Here is a 19,853-nt window from a genome sequence, read left to right as displayed (position 1 = left end):
TGGGCAAGCCCCCTACAATTACTGTATCACGGTCAGTCTCATTATGTCTGTCAGTATTTGTTTTATATATATAGGTGCTTCTATGTTAGGTGTGTAAATGTCCGCTTGTTGGGCTGATCACTTTATCATTATGAAATGCCCTTGTCTCTTGTTACGGCCCTTCTTTTACAATCTATTTTGTCTGATGTAAGTATTAATACCCCAGGTTTTTGTTTCCATTTGCATGAAATATCTTTTTCCATCCCTTTACTTTCAGTCTTGTGTGTCTTTCAATCTAAAGTGAGTCTCTTATAGGCAGCATAACTGTGGGTCTTGTTTTCTTATCCATTCAACCACCCTGTGTCTTTTGATTGGAGCAGTTAATCCATTTACATGTAGAGTGATTATTGATAGGTATGTAGTTATTGCCATTTTGTTTTCTGATTGTTTTTATAGTTCTGTTCCTTTCTTATTCTTTTGCTGTCTTGTATTTTGATGACTTTCTATAGTGTGGTTTGAATTCCTTTATTTCTTGTAGATTCTTGGTTTGTGGTTACCATGTGCTTTATATATACCAAGCTATGTTTATAGCAGTCTATTTTAAGTTGATGGTTACTTAAGTTTGAACACATTCTAAAATCACTACCATTTTTAATCAACCCCCTCCGTTTTGGCATTTTTGTCATATTTGTGTGTGTGTGTATGCTTATGTGGGACCTTTAATTTGTTGTAATTATACCCAATCTTCATACTTTTGTCTTTTAATCTTTGTACTAGCTTTAGAATTGGTTGATCCACTGATTTTACTGGTTGCCTTTGTCAGTGAGATTTTTTTCTTTCCTGTTATCTTCTTACTCATATTTTCGATCTTTTCTACTTAAACAAGACCCTTTAACACTTCTAATACTACTGGTTTGGTGGTGAACTCCTTTAGCTTTTTCTTGTCTAGGAAACTCTTGATCTGTCCTTCGATTCTAAACGATAGTCTTGCTGGGTAATCTTGGTTGTAGGTCCTTACTTTTCACCACTTTGAATATTTCCTGCCACTCCCTTCTGGCCTGCAAAGTTTCTGTTGAGAAATCAGCTGCCAGTCTTATGGGGCCTCCCTTGTAGGTAACTAACAGCTTTTCTCTTGCTGCTTTTAAGATCCTCTTGGTCTTTAGCCTTTGGCATTTTAATTATGATGTGTCTTGGTGTGGGTCATGAGGTGCTTCAATGGGTTCATCTTGCTTAGGACTCTGCGCTCCTGGACTTGTCTATTTCCTTCACTAGGTTCAGAAAGTTTTCCATCATTACTTCTTCAAATAAGTTTTCAATCCCTTGCTCCCCCTCTTCTTCTGAGACCCCTCTGATGTGAATGTTGATACACTTAATGTTGTAAGAGGTCCCTTAAACTATCCTCAATTTTTAAAATTCTTTTTTTCCTTTTCTGTTCCGATTAGGGACAGATTTTTTCTTCCAGACTGCTCATTCATTCCTCTGCTTCATCTAATCTGGTATTGATTCCCTCTAGTGTATCCTTCATTTCAGTTATTGTATTCTTCAGTTGTGACTGGTTCTTGTTTTCAATCCCTTTTATTGTTTTTTCTCTCTCTGTCGAAGATCTCACTGATTTCATATATTCTTCCACTAAGTTCATTGAGCATCCTTATAACCAATGTTTTGAACTCTGTACCTGGTGAATTGCTCGTCTCCATTTCATTTACCGTGTTTCTCCAAAAATAAGACCTGACTGGAAAATCAGCCCTAGCATGATTTTTCAGGATGCTTGTAATATAAAATAAGCCCTACTGTATTTCCCTGAAAATAAGACCGGGTCTTATATTAATTTTTGCTCCAAAAGACGCATTAGGGCATATTTTATATTACGAGCATCCTGAAAAATCACGCTAGTGCTCATTTTCCGGTTAGGTATTATTTTCGGGGAAACATGGTAGTTTTTTTTCAGGTTTGTCCTGTTCTTTCATTTTGGACGTTTGTCTCCTCATTATGGCTACCTCCCTTTGTTTGTTTCGATGTCTGAGGTAGATATGTTATGTCTCCCATTCTAGACAGAGTGGCCTTACATAGGAGGTATCCTGTGGGCAGACTGGCACGATCTCCTTGGTCACCTGAACCAAGGGCACCAGGGGTGTCTGCTGTGTGGGTTGTGTGCCCTCCTGTAGTAGGCTTGGGGCCACCTGATAGGAGTTAAAATTCAAGTTGCCACCAGTCACTGCTTGTGCTGGGCTTGGAGCCACTTGGCAAGAACTATAATGCACTCTGAGGCTGGCCACTGCTTGTTTGGGGTTTGTGGACCTTTGAGAGTCTGTAAGTGTGAGTCAAGGGCAGCTGCCACATGTGTGGGATTTGTGGAACTGTGAGAAGTCTCCCCACAATCCTAGGCCAGCCACCACTCATGTGAGGTTTGTAGGTTTGGGTGGAAGTCTGCAGTGTGAGCCAAGGCAGGCTGCTTATGTGAAGAAGCTGCTGGAAGTGGCCTGGGTTGGGCAAGTGAATTCGGTGGGGTGGGGTCTCAGAGAATCACCAAGGCGGGGCAGTCTGTTGGTCAGGTTAAAGGAGAGCTCAGATTTGGTGCCTGCCTGGGCCTGCCAGCTGGGTGGGTGTGTGGGAGCTCAACAAAGGAGCAATGGCTTCTGCCAGGACTTCTGTCCCTGGAGAGTTGTCCCATACCCTGCCCCTCCAGCCCTTGCCCTGAAGTTTGTCAATTTAGTTGCTCCTTGCATGTCCCTGGTGCTTTTTGAACCGCTGCCCCTGCTCTGGGGCTCAGTGAGTTTGTGAGCGAGTGATTCTGTGCATGGGCCCTGTAAGAGCAGTGCCTCGGTCTCTCCTGGACACAATCCCTACTGGTTTTCACAGCCAGATGTGATGGGAACTCCTCTTCCTGGCACAGGAGCCTGGTGTGGGGCTGGGACCCCTCATTCCTCAGGAGGGACCTCCACAGCCATGATATCCCTCCCGATTCTTCACCACCACACATGGGCGTGGGACCAGCCTGCTCCACGTCTCTGCCCCTCCTACCGGTCTCAATATAGCTTCTTCCTTCTATCCTTAGTTATAGGACTTCTATTCAGCTAGCCTTCAGATGGTTCTCAAAGGAGGTGGTTATGTAATTTAGTGGTAATTTTGATGTGGTCGTGGGAGGAGGTGAGGACAGCATTTACCTACCCGCCATCCTGACTGGAAGTCTGGCCAGTTTTCGCCTTTTAAATCAAGGCTGGAGGCGAATGTCACACACCTGTGGCCCTTGCTGACAGCGTCGATTTCTGCTGTACTGGGCACTGGGATGAGGCTAACGGAGTGGCTTCACACCCAAAGTAGGGTTTACTTCAGCTCCTCCTCATGACAGAAGGTCCTGGGACCAGGGTGGCTTTGTTCTTGAAAGAACCTGAGAGCTCCATAAAGACGCACGCACATGTCACATGGGGACAAGGGGAACTTGTGTGGGTCCAGAGGCCCTTCTGTGTCACGGGCATCACACCCCCTGTTCTGCACCTTGGTGATACCCAGGGATTTAAAGTGGTGACTCTGGGCTGAGCATGGAAAAGTCCCCTTCCCTAGGCCGACATCTCAGGGCTCAGTGTCCACTGCTTGGTTTGGCAGGACACCCTGGGTGATTGTCTCTTGGTCCCTGTTGCAATCTGCAGGTGGCTGCGCTCACCTTGTGACCTTGAAGCCTGGCCTTTCTTGGTCAAGTGACCCTCCTTGTTCACGGAGATCCTTCAGAACTTCTCTCGCGAGGGCGCAGAATGTGTGTGCTTGAAAGTCACTGCCAGGGCCCGAGGTCCCTTTTCAATTGTTTTGTTCTGAGAACTGTTACTCTTCACACTCGCGTACCAGTCTGAAACTGGACAGATTGGAGCCTCGCTCCGCTTCCCACAGGTGTGCAACTTTGGGCAGGAATCCTAATGCCCTTGGCCCACTGTTGCTCTGGCAAGTGGGGACCAGCAGTGCCCAAGTCCTCAGGTTGGCACAAGGTGAGTGAAAGGTACAGAGAGGCCTCCACTGATATGAAGAGCGAGGACCCATTTCACAGCCTGTGGACAGAAGCCAAGAGCCACACGGTTTCTTTTCCCCTTGTTTGCTCACAAAGACAGGGTCAGAGATCAGACTCACGGTCAAGCCAGGGTCAGGCTCCCCACTGCTGGGAGACCAGGGCCCCTATGAGTGGTGGGGACATTTTTGGGTTTCATTTATTTATGTTTTCCTACAGGTGTTTTTTTTAAAAATCACGGTGCTGCAATCCGGCTTTAAAAAACAGCAAAACCACCAGTGTGATCAGAGAACAGGTCTGCCCTGGAGCACTCACTCTGTGCCAGGACGGCCTGTGTGATCTGCTGGGGGTGGTGGGGTCTGTCTCGCATGTTCAGAGAGGGGTCCTCAGAGCAGGCTAACAGCCGCCCTCCCCGGGACCCGCTGCTTTTGCACCTGCAGAAAACTTGGGTCCAGAGATTCCATGTGTCCTGGGGGACACAGCCCACCGGTTGCCAACAGGGAAGGGAAGTGGGAACAGCCAACCCCTTGCCGTCCAATGGCCCCTGGCTCCTCACACCCAGCCAGGTGGACAACAGTGCCAGACACCCAGTTTATACAATTGCTTTTTAACTCTTATTTATTTAAATACAAAAGAACATTTCATTTTTTCCCCCAGTTAGTCTGAAAAGTGTCCCCTGGGGAAATTGTAAGAAAACAGTCAGTGTGGGGTCAGACAGCAGGACCACTGTTCCCCAGAGCAGCCAGAGCCTGATCTGATCCCATCGGGAGATGATGGCTTCAGAAAAGCTGTACCCCCCCACCTCATGCCGATGCCTTTCCTGGTTACGATGAGCTGCGGGGTTCAGACTCACACTCTGTTCAGAACAGCGAGAGGGGAGTGGGACCAGGGTGCTGGGGGCCTGGGGAAATGGTCCAGCACAACCTCAACCTCCTGGCCCCCCAGACTCTGTCCCAAGGCCTCAGCCGCCCTGCAAACCCCTCCGAGCAGGGCAGTACCAGCCCGAGCAGAAAACCAACAGTCCCCCTAGAAAGCCTGTGAGTGCCGGCCCTCACAGGGCTCAGCCCCTCAGAGGGAAAGCCGCCCTCCATGGAACTGCCGGTCACAGCTCACTGTGAGACGCTTTGGCGACGATCACCAGCTTGGACAGCTCGGCCTTGAATGCCCCGGGCCTATGCGATACTGGAAAAGAAGAAACACATGGCAGGACATTTGCCACTCCACAAACGCTCTGGGTCCTGGGTCAAGATGGGACCCAGTGGGGCCTGGCAGGGCAGGAGAGCAGTCCCCAAAGAGGGCTGCACATGGAAAGGATCACTGCCCTGAAAGTCTTACAGGTAAAGGACAGAAGAAAGGTAGAAAGATTGGTGGGCCTGCCCTAAGGGAACTGGGAGGCCGCAGAAAGTTCAAGGTAGGAAAAATGGGTCATTTTTGCCATGTTGAGACTGGATGGGGGTTGGGACAGGGCTGCATCACCTGCTCACACTGGCAAATTGGTTCGAGGCCCATATAATGCTTTTACAGCAGCGTCAGGGGCTCTGTCCCCCTTCACCCCCACCCACACCGATTCCCTGTGCACCTTCTGTGTGCCCTGGAGCTCAGAGTGTGCCCGTAACCCAAACTCCTCTGTCCTTGACCTCGATTCTGAGTGGTCCTTAGAGGACCTGCAGGTAGGGCTCCTTCCGGATCCAGGCCACCCCTCTGTAGCCTCCACCCATCCATTCCACAGCCCCCTCCGTTCCACAGCCACCTGGGTTCCCTCATCTCATCTCCCCTGAACCCAAGGCCCTCAGGGCTTCTCCCTGACTCAGCTGGCTCCTGTTCCACTCTCCTGCCTACTTGCTCGTGCCCTCTTGCTCTGGCATGCCAAGCCCCAACTCTAGGGCTCCCAGCCCCTTCTGTGTAGCACCTGCCTGTCGTGGCTGAACGAGGCTCAGAGCAGGGGCTCCTGGGACCTCGAGAGGTAACCCCCGCCTCCTCCACCACGCTCTGTTCCTGGTCCCAGAGCCCAGGACAGCCAGGCTGTGTGACGGTCACTGTCCTCCCACCTTTCACGGAGCATGAGGAAGGTTCTCATGCTCTCCGCTCTTTAGCGGGGATTGGCACAGAGCCCTGCCGCCCATGGGCGAAAATGTGCTTTTCACATTTTAAAATAGCTTTAACAAACATCTAAAGAAAAATGGTATTGTGATATGAGCAAGCGATATGAAATTCACATTTCCACATTCATAGTTTTCTTAGAATGCGGCCATACCTGTTCACTGACTCGTGGCGTGGCCTTTGTCCTACAGGGGCAGGTGAAGCAGTTTCAACAGAGGCCGTCTGCCCCACAAAACTGAAAATATTTACTATGGGGTCCTTAACAGAACAGCTTGTGGACACCTGGGCAGCCAGCTGGGCTAGTCAGGAGGTGCCCTGGGCAGTAGCCCCTCACCACTCGGCCCTGATGACGCTCTGTTGTCACCTCTCACCCACCTTCCCTGAGTACCTGGGTTCCATGTCCTGAATCCACTGTTACGTACCTGCTGTTTTGGTCACTTCAAATTCCTCATTTTTCAGGGGAACGTCACTCTCTCTCTCAAACGCAGCTTTAGACTGAAAGGGAAAAAGCGGAAACTCTCCTAATCAGCAAAGAACATGATTTGGATTGCTTTTCGGAGAGGCACAGACTAGAGCCTCGTGCTTTTACTAAAGAGCCAGGTGACACTTCTGAGCACACACAAGAGGGATCCAGAAGAAGTGGCTGCTTAATCCACTCAAGAGACTGTCAACCTGCTTAAAACTTCATGCCTTCACTCCAAATCCTGGGAAGAAGGCACTTAATTCATTTTTTTTTCTTTAGTTAATTTACGGCAATGAGACAAGTACGACAATCTCTTGAATGTACTTTTTTAAAATCAGAATTGTACGTCTCTCACATCAGCTAAATGAATAATTTTAAAGTAAGAAGGGACGCTGGGGAGTAATTAGTTCAATGGCGTGACAGTGCGTCTGACTTGTCACCCTGGGGCAGCCACGCCCAGGACGACAGCTCAGTTCTGCCGTCCACTGCTCCCTAGGTGATACTGTGAAGGTATCCATTCTGTACGTGTGACAGAAGTCAGTCCTGAGCTGACTGCACGGGCATTTTCCTCCATGACGGGGAATGCCCTCAGGGCACAGCTGAGGCTTCCCTGAGGAAGACGAAATCACACCTAGGGACAGCAGCGGCTGCCGTGCCCAAGTGCCAGCCCTTCCTGCTAGCCTGGCCCGCGGACTCCAGACCTGCTTGGCTGGTGCCCCATGGCAGAAGCCAATTCCTGGCACTAAGTCTCCTGATGCCCATCGCCTCCTCATTCTGCTGCGTGGTTGAACCTGGACGGATACAAGTGTTTTTCAACCTTGCTGCCCCCAGTCCAGAAGCAGGACAGGCTCTGTGGTGTGGCCGGCCTCTAGAGCGGGCCCCAGGGGTGAGGAGCGTGTGAGAAGGCGCTGCCCAGGCCATGAGCCTCAGGTCCCCGGAGCCAAAGGCCGTGAGCCCCCACATACACACCAGTGAGCCACAGCGCCTGCCCCTCTAGAGCCACTGCCACCCTTGCTGTCCCCATTCTTGTCCCAGGGCTCAGCATCCTGGCCACCCTGCCCTGTAGCTAACTGTTGGCTTTTCCAGCAGAGGGCGCCAGCAGAAGACTGGCAGGTGGTAGGAAAGGGACGCCAGGGTGTCCATGTCTCGCCCCGCTACCCACCCGGCCTCTAGGGTCAGCAGGGTCCCTCTCTGGGTGCCACCATTCCCTCTGCCCCTGCGCCTCCAGGCCGGGGGTCTGCACAGTGTCCCGTGTTCTTCTACATTACAAAGTCTCCCTCTAAGGGCTCGGTGTCCCTCTCTTCGTCTTGCCTGTCTCCCCAACAGGCTGAAAGGCACTGTCCACGGTGGGAGACTAGAGCAGCCGCCCACTGTGCGCAGCCGATACTCACGTAGGCCATGCCGTACTCGATCTCGGCACCCCGCACCTCCGCCTTGAACTGTGTGAAATACAGGTAGGACTTGCCCTGGGGCCTGCAGAGAAAGATCAGCAAGGGGTCAGCCCTGGGCTGCGGGTCCCCAGCTCATCAAGGTGGAAACTGTATCCAAGGGTTGCTGATTCTGGGAAGGACATACGGGGCCCCTCTTTCCTCTTTGTCAGAATGTTCTTCGGGCTTGTTTACTGGGAAGCCTGTTTGCCCAGTAGGACTGGGACCCTCATGTTAGTTCACTGAATCCTTTTTATCAGGTGCCAACGACATCCCAGGTATTGCAATGGGGGCCGCAGCAACATCTTGGAGGGTGAGAAATACAGGAATTAACCAGGAAGGAGAGGGGGAGGGCTGTCCAAGCAGAGGAAATGATGGCTGCAAAGGTCCCTCAGAGGGTGCAAATGGGGCAAACCCGACGTCAGCGTGGCCAGAGCAGAGAGAGAAGCCGAGAAGGGAGGGCTGTGACAGCAAGGGGACGATGCCTGCAGTGTGAAGAGCTCCATCTGGCCACGTTTGGAAAGCGGACAGTTATGGGGGTGGGGGTAGAGAAGGCAGCAGCGAGGTCAGGGAGGAAGGAGGTGGCGATGGTGGTGTCCAGGGAACCCCCCAGATTCTCCGTGCAGACGGAGGGGCGGTCCATGTCTGAAATCTGGAGGCCAGGCCCATTCAGGCTGAAGTCCCCTGGTCAGCAGGTGTCTGGGGCCGAGCAAGTCCTTGGGCCTGTGTGGCCTAGCTCTGTGCCCACTGGCGGGCTGCTGCTCACATGCCCCTCGAGAGGCAGCGATCTGCAGGAGGAGGAATGCAGCCCCGTAATGGGCCTCCCCCAGAATGAGGACGCCCCCGGCTCCTTGCCTCTGTGATACTTCCCTCTGAGGCCAGGGGCAGGGCACAGACAGGGCACAGCGTGGTGAGCACGCTGGGATCCTGGGCCCCGGGGGCAATCTTACAGAACAGGCAAGAATCTCCCCAACAGCACTTAGTAAACAGTGGCTGTTTGTAAAGCACTGAGCAGGGGGACGACACCTGCAGGTATGCCTAAAATGTGCCGTGTCCTTTAATTAATGTCACCACTCTCATTGTGTCCCATTTGTTGGTCTGTCCCCTGTGCGCCCCTGTCCCGAGGGTAGAGCCATAGCTCGGACTTCTGTCAGGTACATAATAAATGCTTGTGGAATCGCTTCTTCTTGTGGTGACACATTCCAGGCCGAGGTGCCGAGGGACACGATTCCATGCAGTCCCGTCCGCCTCCTCCCCACCCAGGGCCACACGCTCCCTGTCCTTCACCCTTTCCCCGCTCACCACTCCCTCATCAAACAGGGCACCAGCAGTGGGCTTACGAGAAGGGTGCACAAGGCATGAGCCCCTGGCGGGGAGACTGAGCCCATGAACCATGAATGTGACTGAAGGTGACAGTGAAAGGGGAGCGTTTGGGGAGTCGGACCCCTCGCCCTGCACTGTACTCCAACAGCCCCCCGACCTCCGCCTGGCCTCAGGGTCAGTGTGCTTCCCTAAAGAGCCCTCCCGCCCCTGCCAACTCCCCACGGTGTGGCACTGCCTCTGTGCACCCCTCCGGGGTGCAGGACCCTGTCAGTCTGTCTGCCCCACTTTCCCCGCTGCCTGGAGCAGCAGTGCACTCGCCCCCAGCAGCCTGAGCCAGGGCACCTCTTCCCAGGAGACCCCACTGCTGGCACCCTCAGCTCACCTCCAAACGGTGCACGTGAAGTGCTGATGGTCTTCACTGGTCCCCAGACTCATCTGCCACTTCTGGGGAGAGGAGAAAGACACGGCTCAGTCCGGGCCACGCAGCAGGCCGTGCTTGCACGGAGAGCTCAGGGTTACTTCCAGTTCTGCAGAGGGAACCTTTCCTGGGCCTCCCGGCTACAGCCTGGCCCCTAGGTGCCCCCACTCTGTCCAGGGGCAGTGAAACTACTCTGTGTAACACTACAATTGTGACCACACGTCATGACACGTTACACATTTGACCAAACCCACGGAATGCACAACATCGAGAGTGAACTGTAACGTCTACCATGAACTTGAGGTGACAACGATGTGTCAATGTCATTTCATCGATTATAACAAATGTCCCACTCTGGTGGGAGGTGCTGACCACGGGGGAAGCTGGCAGGGGGATGTAACGAAACTTCTGTGCCTGCTGCTCAGTTTTGCTGTGAACCGAAGACTACTCTAAAACACAGTCTATTAAGAAAAATAAAAATGAAAAAAAAAGAAGGGAAGACAATATACTCATGCCTGCTTGGGTAAGCATAAAGTCCTTGGAAAAGACAAGATTTCAATCATCGTGGTTACCTGTAGGATGTGGGTGGGGACTGGACAAGTAAAAGGCACTGTCAACGTTTTATGTGTTTTTCTTTTTGGATGATGTGAATGTGCTAGCGTTTTAAAAATTAAAATTTTATAAATGAAAATGTTAGCCTGGTTCCCAAACACACCACTACCAGTATATTCTAATACCCATGGCCTCCAAAAACCTGGCCACATGGAAATGGAAAACCTACTGTTGCCTTTGGGTTGCCTAAGACACTTTCATGGTTTGCCAGTAGTAAAATGAGTCTATGGCCTCTCCCAGGAGTAATGATGGACTCCGTATACCGGTACTCATGGCTTAATGACACAGCTTTTTCATTAATGGGAACAAGGGCAATTTTTCATTAATTATAATAGTCACTTAGATGCCTTTTGCCTGGAGCACAAATGTGGGAACCAATTACTAGTTTACATACTGTACAATTCACCCTTTCTAAATGTATAATTCAGAAGTCGGTCCGAGATGGAAGCTCGCGCCTCCCAAGAACACCTCGAATGTACACCTATATTTAGAGCACTCCCTCCTCAGAGCCAACTGTGAGCCAACTGAACAGCTTTTGCATAATCAGGAGAGGAACAGCTCAGAGAAGGTTGGAAACCAAGAGAGCTCTCTGTGAGCTGAGAAACCCAGGCCTGGAGGAGCCCGTGAGCGCCACTGTTTATGTTTCCCCTGCATGTGGATGCAGGCAGGAGCTCCGTCCAGGTTCTCTGGCCCACTTGCAGGGCACTGCAGCGCCTCCAGCCACCCCGCCTGGAGCTAGAGCCAGCAGGAACACGAAGGCACCAAAGCGTGTATACAAGGGGCCCTCCACCTGGAGAATGACCCAGCGGGTATAGCAGGGTGCTGCTTCATGCACCCACTGGGCTGGGTGCACTCCCCGGCTTGGGAAGTGTGGAGCGAGCAAAACACTGCGGTCCCCGCCTGCAGGGCTACCCTGTCTAGAGAAAGTGCGGAGATAATGAAGTGCTACTGTGTGCTCACATTGGGCTGCCCTGCCCAAAGAAAGTGCAGAGCTAGCAAAACGTTGAGGTACCCTCATGCAGGATTGAGTGGAGCGGGTGGGGCGCTGCTGGGTGTGTGGGTCTGCCCTGCCTGGAGAAGGTGCAGAACTAACAATGTGCAGCTGTATGCACACACAAGGCTGCACACACAAGGCTGCCCCACGAGGAGAAAGAGCAGAGCTAGTAGGGCGTTGAAACGCAAGCACACAGAGCAGCTCCGCTCATACCCTGCTCTCAGACAATTAGAGCAACAGGGCACGCCAAGTATGCACCGAGCAGCCCTGGCCACACCAGGCTGCCCAAGGAGAATCCACTCCTCCAAGCCAGGCGACACACCAGGCACTGCACACACTCACCCCAACGACAACCAGCCTGCCAAACCTACTCGACACAGACTACAGAGACTCCACTCTTTCAAGACTGGGAGAGAGAGCTATTCCATCCAACTCACAGGAACAAAAAAACCCAGAGAGTCAAACAAAATGGGAAGACAGAATATGCCTCAAATGAAGGAACAAGAAGAAAAACCCTAATGAAACGGAGATATGTAATTTTCCTGCTAAAGAATTCAAAGAAGGGGCAGCCGGATGGCTCAGTTGGTTGGAAAGTGAGCTCTTAACAACAAGGTTGCCGGTTGGATTCCCACCTGGGCCAGTGAGCTGTGCCCTCCACAACTAGATTAGAAAAACAATGACTTGACATCCTGGAAAAACACACTGTTCCCCAATATTCCCCAATAATAATAATTTAAAAAAAAAGAATTCAAAGAAATAGTCATTAAGGATACACAACAAACTTGAGAGTAGAAAAGAGGAACTCAGAGAGCACTTCAACAAACAGATAGAAAATTAATAATAAAGAACCAATCAGAGATGAAAATATAGTAACTGAAATGAAGAACACATTAGAAGGAATCCACAACAAATTACTTAATACACAAAAACAGATTAGTGACATGGAAGACATAATACTAGAAATCACACAATCAGAACAGCAAAATGAAAAAAGAATTAAAGAAAATGAGGATAGTATAAGAGATCTCTGGGATAACATAAAGCCCCCCAACATTTGCATTATTTGCAGGGATTACAGAAGGAGGAAAGAGAGAAAGAAGCAAAAAAAGTATTTGAAGAAATAAAGGCTGAAAACTTTCCTAATCTGGGGAAGAAAATAGACATCCAGGTCCAGAAAGTACAGAGTTCCAAACAAGATGAACTCAAAGAGACCCACAGTGAGACATATTATAATTAAAATGGCAAACGTGAAGGATAAAGAGACAATATTGAAGGCAACAAGAAGGAAACAAGAAGTCACATACAGGGGAAACCGTCTATGAGCTTATTTCTCAGAAGCAATTTTATAGTCCAGAAAGGAGAGGCAGGAAATATTTAAGTGCTGAAAGAAAGGAATACAGATACAACCAAGAATACTGTGTCTGGCAACTTTATCATTCAGAACTGAAGGAGAGGTAAAGAGTTTCCCAGAGAGCAAAAACTAAAGGAGCTCACCACCATTAAACCGGCCTTACAAGAAACGTTAAAGGGTCTTCTTTATGCAGAAAAGACCATGACCAGAAATAGGAAAATATAAGAAAGAAAAAAAACTCACTGGTAAAGGCAAATATACAATAATCACAGTGAATCAACCACTTAAAAAGCTAACATGAAGGTTAAAAGACAATAGAAGCATAATTTACTATAACTATAGTAAACAGTCATGAGACACGCGAAACAAAGAAATATAAAACATGACATCAAAAACATAAAGAGTAGAGGAGGGAGTAAAAATGTAGTGCTTTTAGAATGAGATTGAACTTAAATGGTTATCAGCTTAATATAAACTGCTATAGATATAAATAGATATACATGAACCCCATAGTAACTGTAAACTAAAACCATACAAAAAAATACACACAAAGAAATAAAGAAAAAGGAACCCAATGAAAACACTAAAGAAAACCAGGAAGTTAAAAAGAAAGAGATCAAGAAAAGAAAAAAGGAACAGAGAACAATAAAAACAATTAACAAAATGGCAATAAGCACATATCTCTCAATAATTACTTTAAATATAAATGAACTAAATCCTCCAATCAAAAAACATAGCATGGGGCTGGCCCGGTGGCTCAGGCGGTTAGAGCTCCATGCTCCTAACTCCGAAGGCTGCCGGTTTGATTCCCACATGGCCCAGTGGGCTCTCAACCACAGGCTGCCAGTTCAATTCCTCGAGTCCCGCAAGGGATGGTGGGCTCTGCCCGCTGCAACTGAGATTGAACACAGCACCTTGAGCTGAGCTGCCTCCTGGATGGCTCAGTTGGTTGGAGTGCATCCTCTCAACCACAAGGCTGCCAGTTCAACTCCTCGACTCCGGCAAGGGATGGTGGGCTCGGCCCCCTGCAACTAAGATTGAACACGGCACCTTGAGCTGAGCTGCCTCCCAGATGGCTCAGTTGGTTGGAGCGTGTCCTCTCAACCACAAGGTTGCTGGATCGACTCCCGCAAGGGATGGTGGGCTGTGTCCCCTGCAACTAGCAACGGCAACTAGACCTGGAGCTGAACTGCGCCCTCCACAACTAAGATTGAAAGGACAACAACTTGACTTGGAAAAAAGGCCTGGAAGTACACACTGTTCCCCAATAAAGTCCTGTTCCCCTTCCCCAATAAAATCTTTAAAAAAAAACACAATAAAACATAGGATGAAAGAATGGATAAAAACAAGACCCATCTACATGCTGCTTACAAGACAAGACTCACTTTAGATCAAAAGACACACACAGACTGAAAGTAAAGGGATGGAAAATGATATTCTATGAAAATAGAAACAAAAAGAAATCTGGAGTAGCAATACTTATATCAAACAAAATAGACTTCAAAACAAAAGCTGTAAAAAGAGACAAAGAAGAACATTACATAATTTTAAAGGGGTCAATCCAAGAACAGGATATAAAAATTGTAAATGTCTATGTATCCAACATAGGAGCACTGAAATGTATAAACCAAATATTAATGGACGTAAAGGCAAAAACTAACAGTAATTCAGTAAATAGTAGGGAACTTTAATACTCCACATTTTTGCTCCAAAGGACACATTAGAGCTGATGGTCCAGCTAGGTCTCATTTTCGGGGAAACACGGTAGAGATCAATAAAACAGAATAGAGAGCCCAGAAATAAATCCTCGCTTATATGGCCAACTAATCTGTGACAAAGGAGGGAAGGATGTACAATGGGTACAGACAGTTTCCTCAATAAGTGGTGTTGGGAAAACTGGACAGATGCATGCATGCATGCAAAAAAAAAAAGAAATTGAACCACTTTCTTACACATATAAAAAAATAACCACAAAATAAATGAAACACTTAAGTGTTAGACCTGAAACCAGAAAACTCCTAGAAGAAAACACTGGCAGTAAACTCCCTGACATTGCTCTTAGCAGTATCTTTTTGGATATGTCTCCTCTGGCAAGGGAAACAAAAGAAAAAATAAATGGGACTGCATCAAACTAAAGTTTTGCACAGTGAAGGAAACCATAAACCAAAAGACAATCTAAAGTTTTGCACAGTGAAGGAAACCATAAGCCAAAAGACAATCTACTGAATAGAACACATTTGCCAATGATACATTTGATAAGGGGTTAATATCCAAAATATATAAAGAACTCCTAAAACAAACAAACAAAAAAAGAGACAAGCAATCCGACCCAAAAATGAGCAGAGGACCTGAACAGACATTTCTCCAAAGAGGAAATACAGATGGCCCACAGACATATGAAAAGATGCTCCACATCACTAATCATCAGGGAAATGCAAATCAAAACCACAATGAGGTCTCACCTCACTCCTGTCAGAATGGCTATCGTCAATTAATCAACAAATAACAAGTGCTGGTGAGGATGTGGAGAAAAGGGAACCCTCATGCACTGTTGGTAGAATTGTAAACTGGTATAGCCACTATGGAGGGGCCTCAAATAATTAAAAACAGAGCCATCATACAATTTAGCAATTGTCATTCTGGGTATTTATCCAAAGAAAACAAAAACACTAATTCAAAACGATATGTGTACCCTTACGTTCACTGAAGCACTACTAGTCAAGAAGCTACGTAGGTGTCCATCCATAAATGAATGGATAAAGAAGATGTGGTACATGTATGTATACAATGGAATATTACTTAGCGCTAAAAAAGAATGAAATCTTGCCATTTACAACAATATGGATGGAGTATATTATGCTAAGTGAAATAAGTCAGACAGAGAAAGACGAATACTGCATGATTTCACTTATAGGTGGAATCTTAAAAAACAAAAGAATATACAAAACAGATAGACTAATAAATGTAGAACAAGCTGATAATTACCAAAGGGGAAGGAGGATGGGGTGGATGGAAGAAAAAAAAAGTCTGGCGTGGTGGGACTGGGTCCTTTGATGTCTCACAAGCAAAATCGAGGTGTTCCTACTGGAGCTTGGGGTCTCCTTCCAACTCAAGTGGGTGGTGGCCAAATCAGTTCTTTGTGGTAGAAGGACTGAAGTCCCGTTTCCTTGCTGCCAGCAGAGGCCACTTTCATTCTCTAGAGACTACTTGCACTCCTTGCTACATATGCCATTCTTGTGCTTGGAATTTCTTACTTCCTCTTCTGCCACCAGCTAGAGAAAAACTTCAGCAAGGATATGGGGACCTCAGTCCTACACTGCAAAGAACTGAATTCTGCCAACAAACTGATTGTGCCTGGAAGCTGAGAGCCCAACCTGGCTGACACCTTGATTTTATAATAGCTTATGAAGCATCCACCTCAACCACCAGGACTCCAGAACTAAGATAATAAATGGGTGTTGGTTTAAATTGCTAAGTTTGTGGAGATTTGTTAGGCAGCACAGAAAACAAATACGAAACTCTTAATAGAGGCTCACAGGAATGGCAGTCACATCTCACGTCCCTCCTTCTGTCCAGACATTTGTTCACTCTGTGGAATGATGAGTGGAATCTACGGTCACTATTTAACTTGAGCACTCTCACTTTTATTGGTTAAGCAAGAATAGTTCAATGAGTGTAAGTTAACACATGCATGACCCAACCCCACCGTCCCTGGAGAGTATCTCAGTAAGACAACAGACATTGTCACACTGAAGTACATGGAATTTTGTACAACTCACCTCATTGGTCCCGCCTTGAGAAGCATAAGTGAACACACAAGTATATTTGTCCTAGAAAATGGAAGGAAAAAAAAAGGCTTGGTAGGAAGTAATCTTTCGTGCTTAAGGCGCAGGGTCTCAGGGCTCCCTTCTGAGGTCCAGAATCAAGAAGACTTGTGAGCATCTGCGCTAAGGGGAAGGAGGTAGAACCAGCCCTGCAGGTTTCCCAGTGTCTGCAGACCTGGAATTCCCCTGCCTGCCTCCCTACTTAGTGAGCTCCTAGGTCTGGACAAACAACCCAAGTGGCTTCTAGGGGATGAAGAACAGGAAGGGGGAGGTCACACACCCTCTAGCATCTACCCCTCCCTGTAGGAGCCCAGACTATGGGACACCTGGAGGCCCACTCTGGAAGCAAAGACAGCTGGGTATAAATATAGACGGTATGAGGAATGAGGGAAATAAAGGTCACCACTAAAATTCAAATTATAAATATAGACGGTATGAGCGAAATGGAAGATGACCATTGGGCAAACACCTCATAATTGTTGCAGCCAAGATCCGTGGATGAATGCTAAAAATCGGTGGTGGAAAAAGTATCTGGGCTGCTGTGGGCCTTGGACAGGTGCAAACCTTTCTAAGCCTCTGTTTACTAATCTGCAAAATGGGTCTAACATATAAAGCACTCAGCGCAATTCCGAGCTGTAAGGAAGTAGCAACAAATAGGTACTATAGATATGGTTGTTTGACACAAAAGAGGACGGGAGAGGCAGCGACTTCTCTAACAAGCTGGAGACAAGGCAGGACTAGACCCAGGCCCGCTGCCTCAGGTAAAGAGAACCTGGCCTCACACTTCAATGAAAAAGATGGGGGACCTTGTGCAATGGAAGAGCAACGTCTGTCCATTTCTCCCTAGTCGGACCTGCAGCGGGACTGAGCTTCTACGGGGCCTGAAGGCACCTACCCCTTCAGGCTCCAACGGCCCACTCTCCACCTGTGTCCGCCCTGCCCTCCACTGGTCGGGGACTCACCTGGGTCTGGGGAATAGGGCTGCGTGGGCACGCTGGGCATGTGAGAGACAGGGACTGAGGCTAGTGACCTAGCCCCCTCAAAATCTCCAGCCCCCAAGTTCGCACCCCCTCTCCAGGCCCCGTCCCCGCCGGCACTTCGCTCAAGCCTCCGGCTCAGCAGTGGCACCTACCCCCGGGCCCACGCTCTGGGTAAAGGAGTGCACGACGCCGCCCGGCCGCACGTCAAACGCGACCGTCGTGGGCTCGGACACTGCCTCCGCCGGCCGCAGTGCCACGGCTGCCAGGAGCAGAACGGGCCATAAGCTCGCGGCGCCGCTGCCGTGCCTCCTTCCGCTGGGCGCCGCCATCTTGGGATCAGGTCTGCCGAGCAGGGGCGGTGGGCGGGGCGCAGCGAGAGACACGTGAAGCGTCCGCTGGAGGCCACGTCGGCGTCGCCGTGGTCACGTGACCTGTCGCCCCGCCCCCGTCCCCGCAGCTCGGGACTCCAACGTGGAGGTGGGGTTTAGCTCTGTTACTGACCCTTCAGCTGTTCCAATTAGTGAATGTGCAAGGAATGAGGGAAATAAAGGTCACCACTAAAATTCAAATTATAAATATAGACGGTATGCGCGAAATGGAAGATGACCATTGGGCAAACACCTCATAATTGTTGCAGCCAAGATCCGTGGATGGATGCTAAAAATCGGTGGTGGAAAAAGTATGATGAGAAACAGGATATTTACATAGTTTCAAAGTATTTTCCCGAAGACACTTATTAATTACAAAGCGAAAAAGACTAATTTTACAATGGAGACACCATCCTAGCTCAATGATCAAAGTTAATGTCACCAAAAATGATACCGCGACATCATGGAACCGCCCACAGAATGCACTGAGGACACACCTTATCTGTGGCAACTCTGTAGAATTTCTGCCCAAAGTGCTCCACCTCGATCTAATTATAAGCAAACATCAGACAAACTCAGGTTGAGGGACGTTTTGTAAAATAGGTGGCAGTACTCTTCAAAAATATAATGAAAGACAAAAGCTGAGGAGCCATCACCGAACAAGGAGACCAAGACAACATGGGGTCCTGGATGGAATCCTTGTCTCAGTTCCAGCTGCTATAACAAAAGTACCGTAATGCCCAAGACATGGAATCAACCGAAATGCCCATCGGTGGAAGACTGGATTAAGAAACTGTGGTACATTTATACAACGGAGTATTACTCAGCCAAAAAGAAAAAATGAAATCTTACCATTTGCAACGATATGGATGGACCTAGAGAACATTATGCTAAGTGAAATAAGTCAGACAGAGAAAGACAAATACCATATGATCTCATACGTGGAATCTAAAGAACTGAATAAACGAGCAAACAAAACAGAAATAGTCTCAGAGATGTATAGGAAAACTGATGGTTGCTAGATGGGAGGGGGATGGGAATCAGGGAGAAGGGGAGGGGATTAGAAAGCACAAATTGGTAGTCACAATATTGTCACAGGGATATGAAAGACAGTTTGGGGAATACAATCAATAATGTTGTAAAGGTTTTGTAGGGTGTCAGATGGACACTTGTCTTATTAGTGATGAAGCTGAATAATAATGAATGTCAACTATAATTATATATATATGTATATGCATATGTATATATATGTGTATATGTATATATATGAGTATATGTATATATATGAGTATATGTATATATATGGTCACTGTATATGGAGTACAGCATAAGGAATAGTCAGTGGAACTAACAGCTACATACGATGTCAGAGGGGTAGTAGATTGGAGGAGGGGGGATATCACTTTATGAAGGGTGAAATGTCTATTACATTGTTTTAAAAAAATTTAGATCTTAATCTACTAGTAATTTTTATATAGTATGAGGTAGCTATTGAAATAAAAATTTGTTTAAAAGAAAAAAAGTACCATAGACAGGGGGTGGGTTCAGTGGGTTCAGGTGTACTTCTGACATTTCTGGGGGCTGGGAAGTACAATATCAAGGCTCTGGCAGATTCCCTGTCTATTGAAAGCCCACTTCCTGGTTCATAGGCTGCTTTCTTCTGCCTGTGTCCTCACGTGGTGGAAGAGGTGAGGGGTCTCTGGGGTCTCTTTTATAAGGGCATTGATCTCATTCATTGGGGGCTTTACTCTCATGACCTAATCATCTCCCAAAGACCCCACCTCCTAATACCATTACATTGGGGGGTAGGTTTCAGCATGAATTTGGGGGGACAGAAATATTTAGTCTATAACAATCACGTACCAGAAAAAGAAATGACATTATAGGAAGAAACGCTGAAGTCCAAACAAGGTCTGTATACGTAGATAATAGGATTGTATTGATGTTAATTTCCTGACTTCAATAATCTGGCTTGTACCATGGTTACATATGATGTTAACATTAGGGGAAGCTGAGCAAG

The 19,853-nt window shown here is 48.0% G+C and overlaps 1 protein-coding gene across 1 annotated transcript; it reads right to left on the bottom strand.

Annotated features, from left to right (window-relative positions):
- Nucleotides 1-4,567: 4,567 nt before the first annotated feature.
- Nucleotides 4,568-17,806, bottom strand: MYDGF (myeloid derived growth factor). Its single transcript, XM_081076246.1, has 6 exons — nucleotides 17,618-17,806; nucleotides 16,441-16,491; nucleotides 9,669-9,730; nucleotides 7,928-8,009; nucleotides 6,496-6,568; nucleotides 4,568-5,155 (listed from the first exon to the last, which is right to left on the bottom strand). Exons 1-6 carry the CDS (start codon nucleotides 17,792-17,794, stop codon nucleotides 5,076-5,078), a joined length of 525 nt encoding a protein of 174 aa, XP_080932372.1. The 5' UTR covers nucleotides 17,795-17,806; the 3' UTR covers nucleotides 4,568-5,075.
- Between the last annotated feature and the right edge of the window lie 2,047 nt (nucleotides 17,807-19,853).

The sequence above is a fragment of the Rhinolophus hipposideros genome (genome assembly GCF_964194185.1).
Source record: "Rhinolophus hipposideros genome assembly, chromosome: 16".
In the NCBI taxonomy this organism is placed as follows: Eukaryota; Metazoa; Chordata; class Mammalia; order Chiroptera; family Rhinolophidae; genus Rhinolophus; species Rhinolophus hipposideros.
The sequence above is the reverse complement of the archived record's forward strand: the minus strand, read 5'-3'. Positions and strand labels throughout refer to the sequence as shown.

What these genes read in the sequence shown, in the direction of transcription:
- MYDGF (XM_081076246.1), bottom strand. Translation starts at nt 17,794, where the DNA reads ATGGCGGCGCCCAGCGGAAGGAGGCACGGCAGCGGCGCCGCGAGCTTA. An exon ending in TTCACGTGCACCGTTTGGAG is followed by an intron (nt 8,010 to 9,668) that starts GTGAGCTGAGGG and finishes CTTTCTCTGCAG; the next exon opens with GCCCCAGGGCAAGTCCTACC. An exon ending in TGAAGTGACCAAAACAGCAG is followed by an intron (nt 5,156 to 6,495) that starts GTACGTAACAGT and finishes CTTCTTTTCCAG; the next exon opens with TATCGCATAGGCCCGGGGCA.